The sequence below is a fragment of the Leptonotus elevatus genome, chromosome 9, assembly GCF_054856555.1.
Source record: "Leptonotus elevatus isolate MCC_2025b chromosome 9, RoL_Lele_1.0, whole genome shotgun sequence".
NCBI lineage: Eukaryota > Metazoa > Chordata > Actinopteri > Syngnathiformes > Syngnathidae > Leptonotus > Leptonotus elevatus.
This window is the reverse complement of record NC_141247.1, coordinates 23695772-23716703: the sequence shown is the minus strand read 5'-3', so window position 1 is coordinate 23716703 and position 20932 is coordinate 23695772. Positions and strand designations below refer to the sequence as shown.

Below are 20932 nucleotides of genomic sequence, written 5' to 3'. Positions count from 1 at the left end.
AATAAAATAAACCTCAATTTGTCATCTAATGCAGTTTACACACCATTATGGCGCCTACAAAGGCATAAAGTTGACATAAGAAAACAAAACAAATAAAATGACACAAAATTAAATGAAATACGTAATGACAATTGGTAATTCTGTTTTATGCCTGGCAACAGGTAGCTTCCACCATCTAGTGGAAGCTGGTATAAATAGATGAACAAAGACATACTATTCATATTAAATAATAATTTTCAGACCAATTTATTGGAACTGGATATTTTCTGCTGCACTTCTGCTGATCCCTAAGATACACTAATGTGCCTGCACAGGTGTTACTGATCTAAACAAATTAATATCACCCTGGACTTCGTACTTTTTGGGGCCAATTTGAAGACTGCCTAGCAATCATTGATTTACCTTTGTCCCAAATTTGCACATGTTCAATCTCTACATTCCTACATACAGTCCGTGTACATCAGTCATTCCTAAAACTATGCGAGGAGCTTCCTAAAAATAACATAACATAACATAATTAAAGTCAAAATGGACTGGTGTGAGGAAATGAGACACCTGTATCTTTAATTGACAAATTCCTTTGTCCAGCTCAAGTACAGTACAATCGAGTAATAAGTGGAAACGGTCATAGAATGTGACAGGGCAATAGAGGAGGAACACACTTTCAATTGATTCATACTAATTGTCTTTTTATGCTCAGGAGAGGGCTGGTCATCATTCATGCACAGCTTACAAGCTAAAACCGTCTCAAGAAGGCATGTTGCGGTTGTCGCCATTTCCCAACCTGACTGCTGCACTCATATTGGGCCTGCCAACAACAAAAGAGATTGAGAACCAACTCATCAACTGATGCAATCTGATCATCATGCACGCATGAGGAATGTCGTTAACCTACTCTGGTCTGCCCAAGAGCAGCCTCATGTAGCTGAAGACCAAGAGGACACTGAGGAAGATGAAATTACTGGACATGCCCACGACAGCTGACAGGATAGGGAAGTTGAACAGCAAGTACCTGGAGAATGGATACATCTTCTATTAATACTTTTTTTTTTTTTTTATTCAACAAAAATAGCCTTACCCATTTCTGTGCGCAGTAGAGTTTGGCTATGTCAATTGCATGGTAAACTCTTAGTTAATTTTGTTGACCTTATGGTTGGAAAAATGACACAAATATGGACAGTAGACAAGTGGTCAGCATGTCTGGCTCACATTTCTGAGGTTGTGGGTTCAAATCTCAGCTAAGGACATGGAATTTTTTAAAGACTCAAATAATTTGGTTTCATACCAAAACATATTTCCATGTGGTAAAAAATATGACACCCGAGGTCCAAATATGCTAAAAATATAAAGAAGATGCTAATTCACCATTTAAACTTGGGCAAAGATGTATTACGTTGAAAATGCAGAGGTTTGAATAGCACACGGGATCTACAAGGTCATTTTGGACTTGGCAAACACAATAGTGTTGTTATTAAAATGAGAATTGATTTGTTGTGCCATTTCCTGCAGAAAAAAAATTGACCGTTAAAAAGGATGTTGCCCTCTCACCTTATACCGGTGAAATAAGCGTGGATGTAGAGCTGGGACGAGTAGATCTGCACCTTGCTGGATAGGATCTCAATGACGGCTGTGGCCGAGGGGGAGTACTATTAAGGAGGAACGAAATAGACATTGAGATTTTTAACAATGTAAACTAGATCTTATAAACTAAAGTTTGGTCGTGATTGGATTGAGAATTTGGCTGATTATGTAGCGTTGCCTGCTCACACGCAGTCACACTCACTGGGTCGTCTGTGTATTCTGAGAATAGTTCCACCCCCAACACTTGTTTCTGCTCAGTCGCTCCACTTATGAGCACCGGCAAGAACAGCAGCGTTGATATGGTCCTCAGAAGGTTCGACTGGTACCTCAGCATACTCTGCAACAAGAGTGTCACATCAGCGTTGTTAAATTTTTAGTAAACACTCCAGCAAAGTCACAATGAATAAAAGTAGTTTGGATTTTTTTGTTGCTGTTGTGAGAAATGACATTGAACAACCAAGAACATTTTTCGTTATCTGCTTATTTCTTAAAATGTGTGAATAATTCTGGAGTGCAGCCACCTGGACTGCATGGAAGTACCCTACTCTCGTGTCAAAGACAAAAGATAAGCAGAGCTGCAGTGTTAGCACAGATAAGCAAGAACAAGCTTTTGATACCAAGCACATATTCAAATGTTTGGAAGTTGTCAATGTAGGGCTGAAGGATTATTTGCGTTTGTCATGCAACATTGAGCAGCCGCTTGCTTTGTTGCAATCACTAGCTCAACAACCGGTTGTCATGGTAACGAGGCCTTCACCCCACCAAATAGTGATGAATAATCTTTTATCATTTATTTAGTGTATTTTGATAGAACGTCAGAGACCTTTTATTGAGACACCTGTAAACGACAGTGAAATTATATTTAGGACTTTTATTTATTATTAATGTTCCTCTGCTTATTCATGATTCACTACTTTCAGACTTACATACTGTATTTGCAGTTTAAAAAACAAAAACAAAAAACAGCCCTCTGTAATTCACTATATTTTTTGTTGTTTTGTAACATAAAAGTCCTGCTTTGGCGCCATCTTGTGGCCTCTTGGTGATAAAGTGGTTTGAGGAGCTTCCTGTAGTGCTTTGTGCCATCATGTGGCTTTCATACCCAATTATAAACCTTTTTTTTTTGGGGGGGGGGGTATTAATTACACTTGTGGGATATCCCTAACACTACAACATAACACAATAATGCATAAAACAACCAAGACATCCTATTAGCCATGTTACTGACATGTCTCTCACACAGAAGCAGCAGACTCTGTTTGAGCAAGTTATTAGTGCAATACTCACAAAGCGAGAGCTGGAGGCGGCCGACAGCTGCCTTGCCTGAGAATCACAGAGTAACGCAGCAGTGAATCAGCAGAGTCAACATAAACACGGTCGGGTTATTAACACACTCGTCAATCGGACACTGCTTCCTGGGATCTTAACAGGGGAATTAGCGGGCCACTCACGGAACGTGCGGACGCCGCCACTTGGCGTCCGTCACGAGAGAAGCAGGTTGTCCTGATCATGAACATCCCGAGCTCCTGGTTGGTCTCGGAATCGGGCATGTCCAGCTGCAGAGTTATTTGATAGGCCTGGCCAAAGGTCAACACCTGAACATAACGGATACCTTTAAAATGGCAGACATGTTTTTTTCTTTTTTTTTTAATTATGAATGGATACATGTATCATAGCCTGGACACCTCCATATCCCAATTTATAATGTATATATTTAATAGAGAATACTGGTGTGCCTCGATAAAATTGAATACCACAGAAAACGTCTTTTATTCGAGTCTTTTCATTCAAAAAGTGAAACTCAAATTCTTGCATACAGATAGATTCATTAAACAAAACAAGAAAATACTTTTAAGCAGGCCAGTTCCTAATAATTGCTATACTAAAAGTATTTTGATAGTGATATTTGTTCTAGCTGTAAACTATGATCATAAAATAAAAAAATAAAAATATATAAAAAACATCAAATATTTCACTCACTTTATTTAATCTTTATGACATACAATATGGCTTTCTCTCTTTAAAAAAAAGAATCTATTAAAGAATATTTTACAAATATTTTCATTTATTGAGATGTACCTGCACAATTTTAAAAATTCAATTAAAAAAAAAGTGTGAATAAACACACACCGATCTTAATCTTTACTATCAGAAAACTACAAATATATACTAATCATTAAATCCAGTTCTAATCCTAATCTTAATTCTAGAGTCTGATTACTCATGCAATTAGGTAGTTTAATCTCTACAAATCAAGCATTTAAACCAAATGCATGTAAGTATGTAAAGTATGCGATACATGTGCTCACACAAGAGTAATTGCACATACAGGTTTGTTGTTTGTCATCAGTGAGACGTTGGCCACGGGATACGAGCACATGAAAGACTTTGGAGACTCACAGTCTGTCCTGCAAAGGCAAAAACCGAATTTGAACAATAGTTACAGGGATAAATGAGATTTGAAACCAAAGGTGTGGACAATGGGCCTCTTTCAGCATGACTCATGGCGAATGCCGCTAAATATGTCTTTCCCTGTGTCCTTGAACGCCACACACTCACCTGTAGTAATAGTGCACTGGAGTGGAATAAGCCGCCAGAGGCATGTAGGAGAAGTAGAAGCTCCCGTACAAAAAGGCGGAGATCCAGAGGAGCAGAACCAGCGCAGAGAGCACGACAGCGCCGTGCACGGCCCTCTGACGGACACGGGCCAACGCCATGACAGTGGCATCGTTTAATCTTGTCATCAGAGCACTAAAAGGGACGAACGGTTCATCTCCAGACTGAACGTGATTTGCTTGATCCATTAAACCTAAAAAAAAAAAAATGGAAGAAAACAAAAACAGCTTAATCACGGTGTGGATAAAAACATTTCACGATGCTGGTAAAGATGCACATACTTTCGAGGACCTAACAAACTCACACATTCACTGGACTGAAGCGTGAAATCAGCGAGTCAAATTTCAGGTCACAAGAAAAAGACTTTTTACATCAGATGACTTCAGATGGATCAGAAGTTGGGCTGTTTTATTTGGAAGCGAAAGTCTGATAATGAACATTCCCTAACTTTGTTTTATGCATTTTTGAAAATACTTTATGCAAGCTAATAGTGTTAAGGAGCTCTCTGCTAAACAAATAGGAGAATGCAAATAAAAAAGCAACACAGCACATTTCCCCTTTGAATAGCTCATTTGAGGAAAAAGGGCATATTTTACATTTTCAATAACTTTTGAGAATTCTTTGAAATTATACTATTCTTCTTCTTATTATTATTATTATTACATGTACAGTTTCTATCCCTGATCCTACGAAAGTTCCCTTAAGCAAGAGTGTACATGTCCAGTTATTTATGCTGTGTCATCATTGTGTAAATGAGACAAACTTACAGTAAACATGGATGACATCATGGTATAAAAGATGCTATATTTACATAGCCCAATATGTGATATGTGAAATGATGTATTCTGTCTTACCTTTGTATTCTGAAGCTCCATGTACAATGAGGAGAGTCAAGTCTTGGTGAGATGAAATGTTGTGAACCGGACCGTAACCTCCCCCATTTCCAGCCTCTGCAAGTCGGAGATAGCGGTTTAGTCCAGCCCCCTGTCCGCGGAGCTAATGTTGCCAACTGGAACACAGTCCTACAGAGGACGAGACAGAATTGCAAACACTTAACACACTGTTACTATTTTTGTCTGGCACCTTTTTTGACTTGCGTTTACTGGAATAGAAGTTCTTGTACGCAATATGTTGATTCCGCAAACAATATCAATACCAATCAAGGCCTCGGGTTTATCCTTATATCAAAAAGAGAATAAAAGGTGGCCTTCTAAGTAAGGACACTTTTATAATGCTTAGATTGCACGTAATGCTTTCATCATCTATTTCGACCAAATGGCTTAAGATGACACGATAAATCACATTCAGGTGCTTACTCTTAACTCATGTGCTCAGGCAGGGACTTATTGTATTTTAGTACGACATTTATAACCAAAAATATGTCAAGTTGAAATCAAATTCGCAGTCTCGTCTGCATCCAAGGGAACAGAAAGCAATCATTTCATATGATGAAGATTGTCTTTGTTTGCGGGATCCACTGAGGGGAGCGTGGAGATTTTGTTTATGCAGCCTACAGGCATTGTGGGATGTCTTCTGTGATTTTGGACTGAGCGAACGAAAGAAACGACGTCACTGGAAGGTAGCAGATGCATTGTGAATAACAAAAAGGAGCAACGAAAACAGATGTTAGCTCAATAGAGCGCATTGTAAAACCAGCTATTTTGACATGGCTCTCTTCGACGTGAAAACAATGCTCACCGTGTGAGTAATTAGCATGGAGGAGAGCTAACCAAAAAACGGTGTTGCCTTTGTGACATCTTGGGTTGACATACACTCAATAGACAGTCCATTATAGACACATCATTGTGAAAGCTGGATCAAACTTTCATTTGTTACAAAGACATTAAGGCTCAGCTTTGAGGCATTAATTCAACATGTCTATATATTGTGATTGTTTGTTTGCAGTTTTACCCCAAAACTACATACGATGAATTTATTTTTACCAATCAGTGGAAGAAGTTTGATGTGTTGGTGTTTGGCATCTGCTTTATAAAGCGCATTATTGCCCTCTACAGGATTGGAGTGTAAAAGTAACACCTAACATGTAACCTATAGACGTGTTCTGCTTGTTGAACTTGGCTGCAAAAAGTTTTGGTCTGATCAACCAATCAGAGGATGGAAAAACGCTGATGTTATTGTTGTCAAAATGAGACATCAAATCCAGCAGTAAAAAAAGTCTGATTTAAAGTGGGTTATCGCCCCCCACAGGATTGGAGTGGAACAGTAACGCCGAGAAGGTAATCTACCGACATTCTGTTTGTTGAACTTGACTGCAACAAGTTTTGGTCTGCTCAACCAATCAGAGGATGGAAAAATGCTGATGTTACGAAATCGGATTGGTTCAAGAAACAGTCCAACTGCTAACGTAGTTTAAGACACATTCGCCAGCTGGACTGATTCTGTGGGCCTTTGCCAAATTACATTGACATGGCAACACATTGTAGCTGAAATCTGATTGGACAAAAATCTATCATCTATACTGAAAGCTGTCAGGCAAGAGAGACACTACAAAATGACTTGAATAGACTGCGGAATAAATTATCGCAATTTCATGAAACAAATATTCGAATTTAGGCTGTAAACACATAGGACAGTGTTTCAGATAGTGCCTACGCCAGCAAAGAAATCCTTGCTGGCCCTGGCATTTTCTTTTCTTTTTGTCCTTATGCCACAGAGCTGAAAGCACATCACAACAATGGTCAAGATGGATGGTTGGCTGTCAATAACTGACAATGCAAAGCCCTCCTTCCTCCTGCTCTTTGCATATCTGAGGTGATTCCGGAGGCTCCCATCCTTCAGCCTCTGACAACGTGATAATCTCTCTCATTATAAACCGCCTCCCTCAATAGCTACTTCCATTCATGTCTTTATCCTGATTTTTCCCTCCCTTCCATTACCCTTTCACTGACAGTTTGCTTACCGACACGTTTCTCTTTCCTTTGCTGTCAGCTTTGTAGATATCCTCTGCACTGATGAACTGGTCACCTTTGCGCATTATCTTGTCCCAGGCTTGGGTGCAAGCACTGCCGAGGGGTCCTTCGGTTGACTGCTCCTGCTGAGAAGCGTCTGGCGGGGGCGGGGAGGGGGCCACAAGCCGGGCTGGGTGTCGCTCTCAGTGTCTTTTTATGCCTCGGCCTCTTGGGTGGCTCGGGATGAAAAAGAGACAGAAGGGCAGCTCAGCAGGGGGGCGCGAGTGAATTTATACCGTCGGTTGAATTAGCGGTAGATGTGCAGGGCGGCACCAGGCTATGACATTCAACATTTGCAACTGCACTTTGAAACGTACACCTGAGAATTACAGCGAATTGAAGATTGAAGAACATTCACTCACCAGCAAGCTTTGGTACTTTTCACTGGAACCTCACTACAGTTCATCTCAATCTGGCATGCACGTCGACATTTTTCCCTGACACCAATGTACATTAATTCCTCATCCATCTATTTTCATGCCACTTTTTCTCATTTGGGTCACATGCAGGTGAGCCTACATATACTGTATGGTTTTGGTTGAGTGAAGAATTATTTCTGGTTTTGCTAGAATGTGTGTTAACTAGACCTATGTACCTTATTCGTACAGTAAAGTAAATCAAATAAGCCTCAAATGTCTTCGCTAGCGAGCAAAAACACAAACAAGCTTTACAATTACCAACTATTGGAGGATAAAGGATAATTACTGTATTTCCATTTCTACTTTTGAAGGCGCACAAAGACTACAAATAAACACCACGAATGCTGATTGGCCAGAGAGGCAGAAGATTTGATGAATGGTTTATTATTATTATTATTATTATTAATTCATTTAGCTAGTGTAAGTTAACTGTACAGTAGGTTACTTCTCTGTAACCGCTGAAGTATAAAGTAAATATGCCCGTTCAGCCCCTTAATTGTTTCAAGACCACGAAAAGTCAGCATTAATGTAGTGTCGATATGTTGCTGTTGTGCTAGTTTAGGAGCCTGGAGTCATTTTCAAAGCTGCCCCCCCACCTTAGAACCGGAGGCTCGCTACCCATCTAGCCCCTTCATGCCGGTCCCACGGTGAGTCCTCCCCGGCACGGTCCATTGTTCTTCGGCTGCTTCCATCTTAACTAAGTGTCAAGCTCTCAAGCGTGAATAGCGTAACTTCCGGTCTTTACTGTCAAATTACTTTAAAATGCAGGCGCATCACTGACAAGCAGTACGCATGGCCACGTTTTCTATGCTTTTATTTTCTCAATCAAGTATTGTTTTTCCGGTGTGATGCGACCAACTTTACAATGGTGATGCTGAGTGGGTTGGTTGCTTGGTTCTACCTTTTTTTTCCTCCTCATTGATGTCCACCAAGTTTATTGAACACATCGATGGAGATAAATTGTGTAGAATCACAGGCTGGACGTATCCATTGCATGACCTTGTGAAAACCATGACTTTTTTAGACGACTGACCATTTTAGGACACTTTAACAGCCCATAATTCAATCCTGGTCATTCATTACAGTTTTCAAATCAACCTGCGGATGCCTTTTGCGGTGAGGATGGATAATCGGCTGGCCGTACCCAAGTACACGCTCCTGGGCTTGCTTTGCACGGTAGCCGCTCTATCGGGGTCTCGGAGCTCCGTGGCTGCTGCGGGGAGGAGCTGCGCCGACACCCGGCAGGTGTACGCGGAGAAGGGGTACAGCACCGGCACCGCACCGGTGACTCAAATCTCTGGTAAGACTCTTCATGGATGAAACACATGAACGCATATCATCTTAAAATTAAACACAAGCGTGCACATTTTGTATTTTGAACTAATGACAATTATGGCAAGAGAAACAATTTGTCAATGTGTAAAACAAAAGTGTATAACTCCCAAATAAGCACCATGTGGCAAAATCCTTTTTCTTTCCCCTTCAGGATAAAAACAATGCGAGTGTTTTTAAACCAAATTACAGCCCCTCCCCTGTGTGCTGTTTAAATCGGTTGATTAAGCGGGATGATCAAATTGCCAACACCAGAACAACAAAGAACCTCGCCCCTAATTAGTCTTCCCCTGTACTGGTAAATCCTTGCATGTACCCCAATGGGCTCCGCACTGGCAATAATCTTATCAGGCAAATGAAACCATGTGTGGATTTTGAATCCAGTTTCGGTGATGGGATTGGGAAAAGGGTTGTCATTTTGGGGCGCAAATAAAAGAAGGAGTGCTTGTCTGGAAAAGTGAAAGTATAGCAAGGCTGTCCACTTCTGGGAGGTTGAACTTGCATGCCAATTAGCCGAGACTGATTTGAGGGCGGGAGGTCACCAGTATGTTGCCCGTGTACAACCCAAGGCAGAGCAAATAAAACAAAACAAAACAGGCAACTGTTATTAAAAAGCCAGAAACAAGCTGTGATATATAATAATTCAATAAATGTCTCTCAGTGGAAATTACAACGACCCAAAAGGTTCCCCACCCCTATTTTACACATTCTGGCTTTGTGTTTGAGTCAAACAGATGCAGTATTGATTGGTTTGAAATATATTTTGTGTGTGAGTGTTTGGAGTGTGCGCGTGTGTGTGTGTGTGCGTGTTCTTTGCCTGAGCCTGGGCGGGCTGTCCCGTGGGCCATGGGGGAGCAGATGGTCTGGAGAGTGAGCGACAAACGAGAGGCTGCCTACAAAATGGAAATGCAGGGATGAGAGAGGACTACGAGTGAGAGCGGAACAAAAGAGACGGAAGGTGCAGCGAGGAGGTGCAAGCCAGACGTAGGCTACTATTTGTGTTAGGTGTAACATCGACTGAAACAAAGAACTGAAGCGCTTTTTCCTCCCTCGCTTGTCATTTGCATATCATTACCTCCGACATCTCAAAAACCCGAAGCTGCGTTGACAAAGAGAGACAGATTGGAGCTGAATAATTCATGGGGTCAAAGTACAATTTCATATCACACCCTTTGGTTATCTTTGATAGTACTTGGCTGTGGTAACAAGAGACTGACAGGTGCATTGGACTGTTATGAATGAGCTTGGTAGCGCATCGTTTCAAATATTCAAGAGTATTGGCAAATCAGGAGCGCAAAGACATGCATTGAAGCAACACTAAGGAACTTTCAGTTTACATTGATTATGGCGCCGCCATATGGACAAAAGCGGTAATTGTTATGCCTGAAGGAAGACCACATTTCCCAAGAGGACATTGTGTCATTTTTAAGCTCACGCCAGCGAGTGAAATCCGGGCCAATGTTGATCCAATGTTGTCCTTATATCCGGGTGGTTTCCCTTTTTCTTTTTTGTCTCCTCAGACAAAACTTTTCAGTTTGTTTTGCAGCTTCTGCCAGGAAAGCAGTAATCGTGCGTCGACATTCAAATTGACTTCCGTGTTTGTAACGAATGGGGAAAGGGGGAAGTGACGTATGCCATAGTGCAGTCAGCACATTTGTAGTTTTTCTGTGTGGAAGTGTTGCTAACCATCCTCCTCAAAGTTGTTTAGTGCCAGTAAAGACGATACTGACCCCCTCAGGCCATGGCGAAGGTAGCATTCAACTAGCTTTAAGCCGATCCTTCAGAAGAGTTATGAAAATATTTGACTTAAGTTGAAAAGTGCTACTTCAACCCTTCCAGATCCTTTTTTTTTTTTCTGCTGGGCAAATTTGTATTATTATTATTTTTTTTTACTGATTTAGACTCTTTCCCCACATAAGAACAACATGGGATTTTTTTTTATTTTTTTGGGGGGGGGGGGGGGTGTAGTATGACTGTAATGTGTCGTAAACTTATCAAGTCATGAACGTCATGCAAATCAACTTGCAATTGTGATTGGTTCGCTCGGATCCAAATCATGAACCACAAGTGTTGACATCTTCCAAATGATGCATTTTTATTGGTTTAGACACACAAATGTCATGTCCACTGCAATCATCTATGAGTCCGAAGGGCGAAGGGGTTAAAGACTCTAAAGACGTCTATATCCTGTCGTGAAAAACTCAAATCTCACGATGGTTAAATATTTCACATTACGGCACTCTATTCTTGGTCTTGCCAAGACATTTCTACTTACTGTTTATGAGTAAATTTAGCTTAAAATAAGAAGTAGTGTACCCCGCCTACTGCCCGAAGCCAGCTGGGATAGGCTCCAGCAACCCCCGCGACCCTTGTGAGGACAAGCGGTACAGAAAATGGATGGATGGATGGATAAGAAGTAGCATAATTCTATATTGAAGGTACTAAATACAAATTGTCGAGAGGTTTTCAGGCTTGCTGTGTTTACGTAAGAAATCCAATGTTTCTGTTCTTGGCTAATAATTTGCTTTAATGAGTAATATATTTTCTCTTTTTTTTGGGCTTTTTAAGCCCACTTTTCGCAACGTAGGTGTGAATGGCTGCTGCCCGTGACTCAGCAGCGTGGATAAGCTCCAGCACGCCCTTTTAAATACTGCGTAATGAGCATTTCTGGTTGAAATGTTTTGTTGCTCTGAGGTTGTACTCGCCCAAGCCATAAGGGTTCTACTCAATGTCCAGTGGCACGCCCAACGATTGGGTGGTCACTAACGAGGCGCCGGTTCTACGCAATGTGCGCAGGCGAGCACTTGAGGCTCTGTCCTCAGGACTACACCTGCTGCTCCAGTCAGATGGAGGAAACGCTGGCCCTGCAGAGCGAGCGGGACTTCCTGAAATCCGTGGAGAGCCATAGCCAGTTCCTGTTGACCACCTTCACCCAGAGGCAACGGCGGTTTGACGGTACGAGAATTGAAGACCTATTTATGTTTGTGATTGCCAGCTTGGTTCATTTCTCTGTGTTCTTTATCTGATGGTATAAAGCGTGCTCGTACAATCATGACCGTTTTATGAGCAGCCCCGGGAAGAAAATTCATTCTAACACAATCGTTTAGGATCATCTTTTAAGTTATCCGATGATCGGGTCTTTTCAGACTGATTAACTGTATGTGTACATATTGTCCAAGACATTCTGTTGAGATGAAGCATCAAGCCTCAAAGGAGCCCTGGAGGGCTTTTTGGCGTCTCTGTCTTTATTAGAACCGAGGTCTAGTAAAGGTTTCTGTCTGTCCGAGTCCAGCCAGACGCAGCACGGAGCTGATTTGACACTTTCACCGCCTACCTGCTATCACCTCTTTTCTCCCCTCCTCCTTCTTTTATATAACGTAAGTGATGAATCAGGAGTGGGAGACGGCGCATATGAGCCTTCAAGGCTATTTTTATAGACGCCATGCTTTCCCGCGCGCATTCGCTAATGCGCGCCATGTGATGTAACCGCGAGCTGGCGAGGCCTCGGCGACCAGGTTTTGGGTGTCAGACGTACATCTTTTGTCCTCGCAGAGTTCTTCAGGGAGCTGATCGACTTGTCCGAGAAGTCCATGAACCAGATGTTCACCAAGACCTACGGACGCCTCTTCACGCAGAACTCGCACGTCTTCCAGGAGTTGTTTGTGGAACTGCGTAGATATTATTCAGGTTAGTCCTCGCACACCTCGTCTGCGTGGACGGGAAATTGGGACACACTCGTGCTGCATATTTAGATGCCAGGTGGAACTAGATGGCCACGTCACACTATCACTATGTATGTGTGCGGGTATTATCTTGGAAGGGCTAGTGTGTTATGAATGATACCTGTTGCTCATCCAAACATCTTTCTGCCTGTCTGTCAATCCATCTGTCTTCTCTCTTTGTATTTAAAATGTCTGTCTGTCTACCAACCAACCTAAATACGGTGTATACAGTGGTAGCTTGACTTAAAGGGAAGTCAACCTGAACTTATTCGCGCGCATCCATTTTTACTGAAGCAATCCCCTTCGCTCCTGGCTGTTTTACTGGATTTGACTGATTTTGCAAGGCCCACAGAATATTGTGTTCTGTTGCTATAAAGACATGGCAATTAGCATTAGAATGTAGCTCAGTTTCATCATTATTCACAAACCTGTTTAAAACACTGGCAAAAAATAGCTTTTTTGCAACTTGGCCGTGGTTGATCTCTTATACTCTGCTGCCACCTGCTGGCCGTTTTTTGTAATAGCTACCATTGCTTTAAGCCACCTCTTCATGTCAGAAGCCGCATCAAAGCCTTCTGTATGCTCTAGCATTAAAAAACATTTTTGAAAAATTTTTAAAGTACGTTTTTGGGACCATGGCAAAATTTAAAATAGAACGTTTTTATACATTTTTGGGAGCAACTGAGTTAAACATTATATATTAAACATAATATACGTGACCTCGCTGGTCAAAACACGACATTCTGATTAATATTACATATGTGGAATATGAGTTATGCAGCCGTTCTTATCCATTTCAGGCGGCGACCATTTTGCCACTAGTGTTGTTTGCTGAAGCTGAGTTGTGATTGGTTGTGAGCTACTGTGATGTCATTTTTTACTCAATAGCAAGTGGCAAAATGGCCGCCTTCTGAGATTAATAAAAACTACTGAAATTTGCTGCTTAAGTCATATTCCACTAACACAATATTAAGCAAAATGCCATATTTAGACTAGTAGGGCTGCATAGAACATATTATCGTCAAGAATGTTTTTTTTTTTAGAAAGAGCCTTTTGGGTGTGTTTTTTATGATGTGAGTCGAAATGGAAGTAAGAAAAAGGTTTAATGCCCCAAAAAACCCTAAGTACTGTGGCAATTGTGTTGATATTTTCAAAGGTTGAAATTGACATGAGTAGATATACGCATGTGAATTTTGGTGACGATTAATAGCATTTTTGTGTCATGAAGTGACACTTAGCTTTTGTACATTTACAGTTGTGCTCATAAGCTGACATACCCTAAAGGTATGCAAACCTTCAAGCACAACTGTACCTAACAGCACCTCTAAAAATGTTTACACTTGGGACTTTACTTTTTTTACTTTTTTTTCCTTTGCTCTCCTTTTGCTCACAGGGGGCAGCGTGAGTCTGACAGAGGTTTTGTCAGACTTTTGGTCCAGACTGGTGGAGCGGGTCTTCACTTTAGTCAACCCTCAGTATCAGTTCAGCGATGACTACCTGGAGTGTGTCAGTAAGCATGCCGAACAACTGCAGCCGTTTGGAGACGTGCCTCGAAAACTCCGCGTACAGGTGGACTCTCCCGTCTTGTAAATTGACGTCAAAGAAAGTCTTTTTTAACCCCCCCCCCATCTAAAATCCAGGTATCCAGGGCTTTCATTGCTGCTAGGGCGCTATCACAGGGCTTGGCTATTGGGCGAGATATTGTCAACAAAGCCACAAAGGTAAATAAATAAATAAATAAATACGTGTGGCTCATAGCTGAAAGTTTCTGGGTTCAAATGTATTTAATGCTCACATTTGGGTTTTATAGTGTTACAGTTGCTCTCCTTACATGCCTTCCAGATGACTCCGGACTCTGAGTGTGTGCGCGGCCTGATGCGTCAGTGGTACTGCCCGGTCTGTCGAGGAATGCCTTTGCTGCGTCCGTGCCGCGCCTTCTGCCTGAACGTGATGAAAGGCTGCTTAGCCAATCAGGCCGACCTGGACACCGAGTGGGACTATTTTATTGGTGGGTGACGAGAGGCGGGAGAAGATTGTATTTACATTTTTTTTTTTTTGCCGGAAATTAAATCTCTCCAACTGATGGTTCACAACTTTTATTAAATCTTTCTTGTGCAAACACACCGTAAGAACAGTCAGAAAATGCCATGAATAACTCAAACGGTATGTTTTGTGTACCTTATTTAAGATCTATAGTATAAATAATTTGCCTTAAATTATTACGTTTTATAGCCTTGGCAATATCTTTTTTGAGTACAATTAAAATTGTATGTAAACATTTTAACCGTGCCCTTTGCCTTTGTAAATACCTTAAATAAAAATAAACCATCCAGAAACACAGATTCATCGTAAACAATACAGAATCTTGAGCAATCGCGTTGCTAAATATTTACCAAGGTGCGTTAGCACACTCTAGGGGATGAAAACGAAATCGTTTTACTGTGCAGTAAATCACACAAACAACGTGAAATATAGCGACATTAGTTAAACAATGAAATATGACTAATACGAATTTCGTTCGGTTCTCAACCAGGTGTTAAAAAAATATATCGTTCAGTGAATTACTTGTAAACTTTAGTTTTCTCAGTTTTACTATGGCGAGCAGACGTCTTATCTGCCTTTGGAAGATGGCGCTACTACTACTACTGGCGGTACGTCGGTTACATACGTCAGTTCCTACCGGTTTATGGTTTATTTTCCTGTATCCTTCAAAATAAAAGCATCAATTATTTTATAACAACACAATAAAACAAAGCAATACCAAATTGCAATACCAAAAATAATAGCAGGGTCATTTACAAATCTTACATTTAAAAGTGCTAAAATATATCCATAAGTGCATTCATTATTCTTTCAGTTTTTGGATAATGGCTCATTTCATTTTCAAGATTATGATTAGCAAATTGAATAATCAACAATTGAGAAGAATACACTTACGATTTCATGCTGCTCATATTCCTTTAAATCTACTTTGACGTTCACTCTCCTTTTTTCGCCTGTCATTTTCTTCAGATGCCCTCTACCAGGTGGCGGAGAAACTGGAGGGTCCGTTCAACATGGAGCTGGCGGCGGACTCCATCTCCGTCAAAGTGTCCGAAGCCATCATGCACATGCAAGAAAACAGCGTCAGCATCTCCACCAAGGCAAGGATGACTCTTGTTGGGCTGTTATGTTGATTCCTTGAAGAGAATGCAACAGGGGAAAACTGTATGTTTCAATTTGATGTGGGGGGGAAAAAAACAAGATGAAGGTGGTTAGATTCAGAATATTTATTGTCATTGTCACAAAGGAACAACGAAACTTTGTTTGGAGCATCGATACAGCAGAGTTGATTAGCTTCACAGTTCTGAGGTTTTGGGTTCGAATCCAATGTACATTAGCTTAATTGAAGGCTCAAAACTATCCATAGAGAGTAAATGTGAGTGTGAATTTGTTTGTCTATCTACCCTTTATTTTTTTTCTGAGAGAGCTCAATTTTGTTCATTCGGTAATCTTACCGATTCGACATGTCATCATCATTGCTCTCTCTCTCTATTTTTGGTCTGTGCGTGAGTATGTGCATGTGCGTGCGTGTGTGCTCATTAATTCACCTAAAACCTATTAAAAATCCCATACCGTTCACCTAAACCGAATACTTCAGAATCCAGCTTGTTGTGAGGTTGTCAGGAGACCCGAGGAAGGATCAAAGAACAGAAAGAAAAGTGAAATCCAGCACCGACCAGACATCACCTCCTCCCCACCGGGTAACCAACCCCAGAAACATCTAAATTCCAACAAATTAGGGAAACCTCAAGAGACCAAAGGAAAGACTGAGGAAAGGAAGGACTGCTATCTGACTTTTCGAATGAAACAATCATTTTACCACCCAAAAGAGTCAAAAAACAAACAAACACCATCTTCCTAATTCTTGTCCTTCCATGTGACCAAAACGTGGCGAGCCTCCCGAGAGCTCGCTTCAGTATGTGGCAAGCGCTTCAAGGAACTGCGAGTTCTCTGCTTCCTTACAGCTTGGCTTTTTTTTTTCCCTCTGCGGCGGAGAGAAAAAGTGAGAGTCATTGAATGTCAGCCAGGGATTTATTATATTGCCGGTCCAAACCTTGACTCCCCCGCAGTCTTGAGATTGCAAGGCAGGCTCCACGCAAGATGCTACACGACTAATGTGTATAATGTCAAAGGTTTCCAAGTCTTGGAGCGGAAAATGTTTGTATACGGTATTGCGTTGGCATGGTGAGAACTGATTCACCAGGAGGACAGTTGGTTGAAAAGAAAGTAATGACATGATTGGATACTATTCAAAATCTATACACGGAAAGCAATAATACAGCCAGGGTCTATTATGCCATTTTACGCATCTTATATATAAAGAGACAAATTCTTAACGTTATCCTGTTACTTTGGTGTCGTCTGTGTAGGTGTTCCAAGGTTGCGGAAACCCCAGACCTGTTCCGGAACGCTCCAAGCGCTCACCCAAAGAAGCAGGCGGTAACAGGAGGCCTTTCCGCACGTACACCCCCGAGGAAAAACCTACCACGGCTGCAGGCACCAACCTGGACCGTCTGGTAAGAACGATGACGTTAGCTTAGCTTAGCTTCTACGTCCATTGTTGTTGAATTTTTTTAAAATTTTTATTATAGTGGGATAAACCCCTTGAGAGGCAACATCTTGTTTGGGTTAGGGTTAAGCTAAGGCAATCATGACGACACACCAGACATAAAAGACAAGAAAAAGAGATACAATTTTAAGAAAAGGAAAAAAAACCGAATAAAATACAATAACACTTAACAGAGACAACCTTAATCTCAACAGAACAAAGTTCTAATTATTTCATAATAATACAATAAAAATACAGCGGACAATACTTAATTGAAAACATTGACAATCTGTTTTTAAATAATTAAACACAATTTTTTTTTTTTTTAATGGAGCGAAGACAACAAACTAATATTAACAGGTAGACTATTCCAATTAGATGGGGCAAGTGACTTGAAGGCTTTCTTGCCTATTTCTTTAGTGACAGAGAAGAGTATGAAAAAAAAAACTGGTTTGAACTTCATAATGTATAGTTGGCTATACACCCCCCCCCCCACACACACACACACACCCACACCCCCACACACACGGTGATCCAGACACAAGAGTACTTTCAAGATAGACGAGCGATGACTCACAAGCTGCCTCCATACAGGTTACGGAACTGAAAGAGCGCCTGCGGCCCATGGGGAGCTTCTGGGTGTCCCTCCCACACACCATCTGCAACGATGAAAAGATGGCCGCCGACGTCACTAATGAGGACCGCTGCTGGAACGGGCAGACCAGGGGGAGGTAAGGCAACATATGAGATTTTGCTATGATTCCATGAAACCAATTTCAAAGTTTTTGCCCATCATTCCGAAAGAATGAATGAGCTCCAAATAGCGTCAGGTTAGAAAAACAAAAACAAAAATGTCATAAAAAGCCTACTCGAACAGCTGAAAGTTGACCTTCTGTACTTTTCCGTACGTTCCTGCCTGTGTGCGTGACCACGTTCAGATATCTGCCAGAGGTGACGGGCGACGGGCTGGCCAATCAGATCAACAACCCCGAGGTGGAGGTGGACATCGGGCGGCCCGACGTCAAGACCAGACAGCTGATCATGGAGCTGAGGGTGGCCACCAACAAACTGAGACATGCACAGAGTGGACAGGACATGGACTTTATGGACAGTCAGTAGTACTTCACAAATTCACCAGATTGTGCATATGAACACCCGATGTCAGTGCTCTCCGCTGTCATTAATGCTATTAGTCTAAATCATTAAAAGAATAATAATAATAATAACATTGCTTTTTTTTTTTGTAAACAAATACAAATGTGTCAATGCTTCAATAAACATTGTTGGCCATAATACATAATATTATATTGTATCGTTTATTAACATCTTTGGCGCCCCTCCGTAGGATTTTACTAAACGTTATTTAATGTTTTTGGCAGTAAAAGAGTTAATGGAATATATATTATTTTAATTATACTCTCAGTGATAAAACCCCCCAAAAACATGAACATTTAAAAAAAATAAGTCATTATGAAAATGCTGTCCTGACCACACTTTCCTAATTTAAAAAAAAAAAAGATCATAAATAATAATTTAAATACATAATACATTAAAAAAATGGCTTCCCCCTAATAGAGTACTGGTTCTCTGTGCAGTTGAGTAACCACAATATAAAATCTATATTATGTTGTACCATTCAAATTCAAAGAAATATATATTATATCACATAACATTTTTTTTCTATTAATTTACATTTTTGCAGTTGAGTAAATAAGTGGCCCTGGCCACAATACATATTTTATTGCAATAATATTTAATATTATATATAGATTTTTTAAATCATGATGAGAAAGATAGTATCCCTATATAGTGTAAATGTATTTTATAAGAAATAATGCATATTTTTATTTAGATTAACATATATATAAAAATACTATTGTTCTGAAGAGAAAAAAAACGTATTTGCTGTTCTCTAAGTACATAAATGCCTCTAGCCATTACATGAGTACATGAGTAAATATTACTGCATATTGTTAATTAATATTACCTGACAGGGTCAATTTGATAATTGGTTTGTGTGTGTGTTTGTTTTCAGGCGAGGAGGGCAGCGGTTCAGGAGGCGGCGATGCCAGCGAGCGCTACAACGACGACTGGCCGGGATATGGACCTCATTCTCCTCCTTTCAGCAAGTCCCCGCGTAACCCCGCCTCCAACCCCGCCAAGCCTCCTCGGGTCCGCGAGAGAAATGGGCCCAAGGGCAACCGGAACCACGGCAGAGTCCCTTCTGCAGCAAGTCAGCTCGAGTCCTCACAGCTTCCTTTGTTGTTGCTGCCTTTGGCGCTCATGATGACCCCCTGGTGGAGATAGTTGCTCATTGCAATTGTGTACATGTCATGATGGCCAGCTGAGAATTTGGTTACACCAGCACATAAAAAAACTAAATAGCACAAAATGGCTTATCATGATTATTTTTTAATAGCAACTGCACAAATCTCTTAACGATCGTTGTATTCACATTACAATACATCAAACGTGCCAATTGGTAAAATGCTCAGATTAGTGATGAAAGTTTGATGAAGTGTACGTTTTGGGATAAAATGCTCACGTTAATTAATTTTAATGCATCCATTCGGCCAGGGCACAATATTTGAATACTGAATATTTGAACTACTTAACTGAACTAATTAAAAGCCTTGTGTTCAGGCTTGCCTGTGAAAAATAAGGGGGTTTTCTCACATTGTACATAAAACCGTTTTGGGGCTGCTTGAAATGACCATAAGTTCATGTAAAATATTGATGCTTTTGAATTTATTTATTTATTTAAATTTAACACAAGGGGCGAATGTTTTATCTTCTAAAAGAAGAATTGTTTGTGTTAAGTAATTGTTGCCATTATTATTATATACGTTTTTGTATGATATTTCTGTGTGCTGCTTGTGTTGTTTTATTTTTTTTTCTCCCCCATTCCTTTCTGGAGCAGATGTTTGGATGCTTTTTGTAAAAATAGTGCGCTTTTCTACGTATCTTTCCTAAAAGCAACAAAACGTGTAGATAACGAGTGAGCTGAGGAACAAATTCTGTCCATGACTGACTCCTAATTGTCATACAATGCTGAATGTATTTTGATGAAAACAAGTGTTGTTGGTGGAACTCGGAGGAATGTACATCTGGAAATCCCAAAGGAGAACAAAAATGACAGGAGACTAAAACAAAACAAAAAACGAATGTATAGGTGAGGGCTGGGCCATATATGAGAACATTTGATCCGGTGATGCTGGTCAATAAATGTCTGATAATCCTGTCTTGTTCATGGGGCTTGAAAAGGGTCTGTCATGGCCACCAGGAAATTTGTGTAATTAGTAGTTTAAGACACTTTTTTGGTTTGTATAGAAGCACATTTGGAAGCAAACACCTGATTAAAAACACAATTTTCCCTTTATTTACAAAGTCCTTTTTTTTCCACTTCCGAAATCCCCCCCAAGAGTGTGGCAAGGCAATATTTTTAAAGAGAACTTCAAAAAACCTGGAAGTCAACAAGCATCATGATCGCATTTAAATCCGGAAGTCACATTTGTCCTTCCACCATTCCGATGATGATGATGATGATGATGATGATGGTGATGTAATAGTTACGCAAATGTTCAAGAGAATGGTCCTCAAAAGCACAACTGTCTTCAGTTGTTGTTACACTTTGTCGTGAACAAACACGCAAGTGATATTGTCCTCGTCATTAAAAACAAACAAACAATGCATGTGCGTTGA

At 40.7% G+C, this 20932-nt stretch overlaps 2 protein-coding genes across 8 annotated transcripts; one reads left to right on the top strand and one right to left on the bottom strand.

Annotated features, from left to right (window-relative positions):
• Positions 1–672: 672 nt before the first annotated feature.
• LOC147168872 (seipin-like) lies at positions 673–8335 on the bottom strand. 7 transcript variants are annotated; one of them, XM_086084759.1, is made up of 11 exons: positions 7529–8320; positions 7118–7343; positions 5052–5219; positions 4141–4390; positions 3911–3989; positions 3033–3176; positions 2869–2904; positions 1784–1918; positions 1549–1646; positions 896–1012; positions 673–808 (listed from the first exon to the last, which is right to left on the bottom strand). In XM_086084759.1, the coding sequence occupies exons 4-11, from the start codon at positions 4383–4385 to the stop codon at positions 748–750; spliced, it is 915 nt and encodes a 304-aa protein (XP_085940885.1). In that variant the 5' UTR covers positions 4386–4390; positions 5052–5219; positions 7118–7343; positions 7529–8320; the 3' UTR covers positions 673–747. The 7 variants fall into 7 exon arrangements, with proteins under 7 accessions (XP_085940885.1, XP_085940886.1, XP_085940884.1 ...); XM_086084760.1 differs by having other exon boundaries at positions 7118–7334; XM_086084758.1 differs by having other exon boundaries at positions 8182–8306.
• Positions 8336–8446: 111 nt separating this feature from the next.
• gpc2 (glypican 2) lies at positions 8447–20920 on the top strand. The gene is made up of 11 exons (XM_086084756.1): positions 8447–8885; positions 11714–11872; positions 12470–12604; positions 14033–14208; positions 14280–14360; positions 14482–14647; positions 15652–15782; positions 17052–17198; positions 17825–17961; positions 18169–18341; positions 19266–20920. Exons 1-11 carry the CDS (start codon positions 8690–8692, stop codon positions 19535–19537), a joined length of 1773 nt encoding a protein of 590 aa, XP_085940882.1. The 5' UTR covers positions 8447–8689; the 3' UTR covers positions 19538–20920.
• The last annotated feature ends 12 nt before the right edge of the window (positions 20921–20932 follow it).

Bases quoted from the DNA above. Each gene is read 5' to 3' on its own strand.
- LOC147168872 (XM_086084762.1), bottom strand. From the start codon at position 4,385: ATGGATCAAGCAAATCACGTTCAGTCTGGAGATGAACCGTTCGTCCCT. The intron at 1,919-2,868 runs GTGAGTATTGCA...CTCTTGTTGCAG, and splicing joins CCGCCTCCAGCTCTCGCTTT to AGTATGCTGAGGTACCAGTC. The intron at 1,647-1,783 runs GTGAGTGTGACT...CCTCCTTAATAG, and splicing joins CAGAATACACAGACGACCCA to TACTCCCCCTCGGCCACAGC.
- gpc2 (XM_086084756.1), top strand. From the start codon at position 8,690: ATGCCTTTTGCGGTGAGGATGGATAATCGGCTGGCCGTACCCAAGTAC. The intron at 14,209-14,279 runs GTGGACTCTCCC...TCTAAAATCCAG, and splicing joins CTCGAAAACTCCGCGTACAG to GTATCCAGGGCTTTCATTGC. The intron at 17,199-17,824 runs GTAAGAACGATG...GCCTCCATACAG, and splicing joins GCACCAACCTGGACCGTCTG to GTTACGGAACTGAAAGAGCG.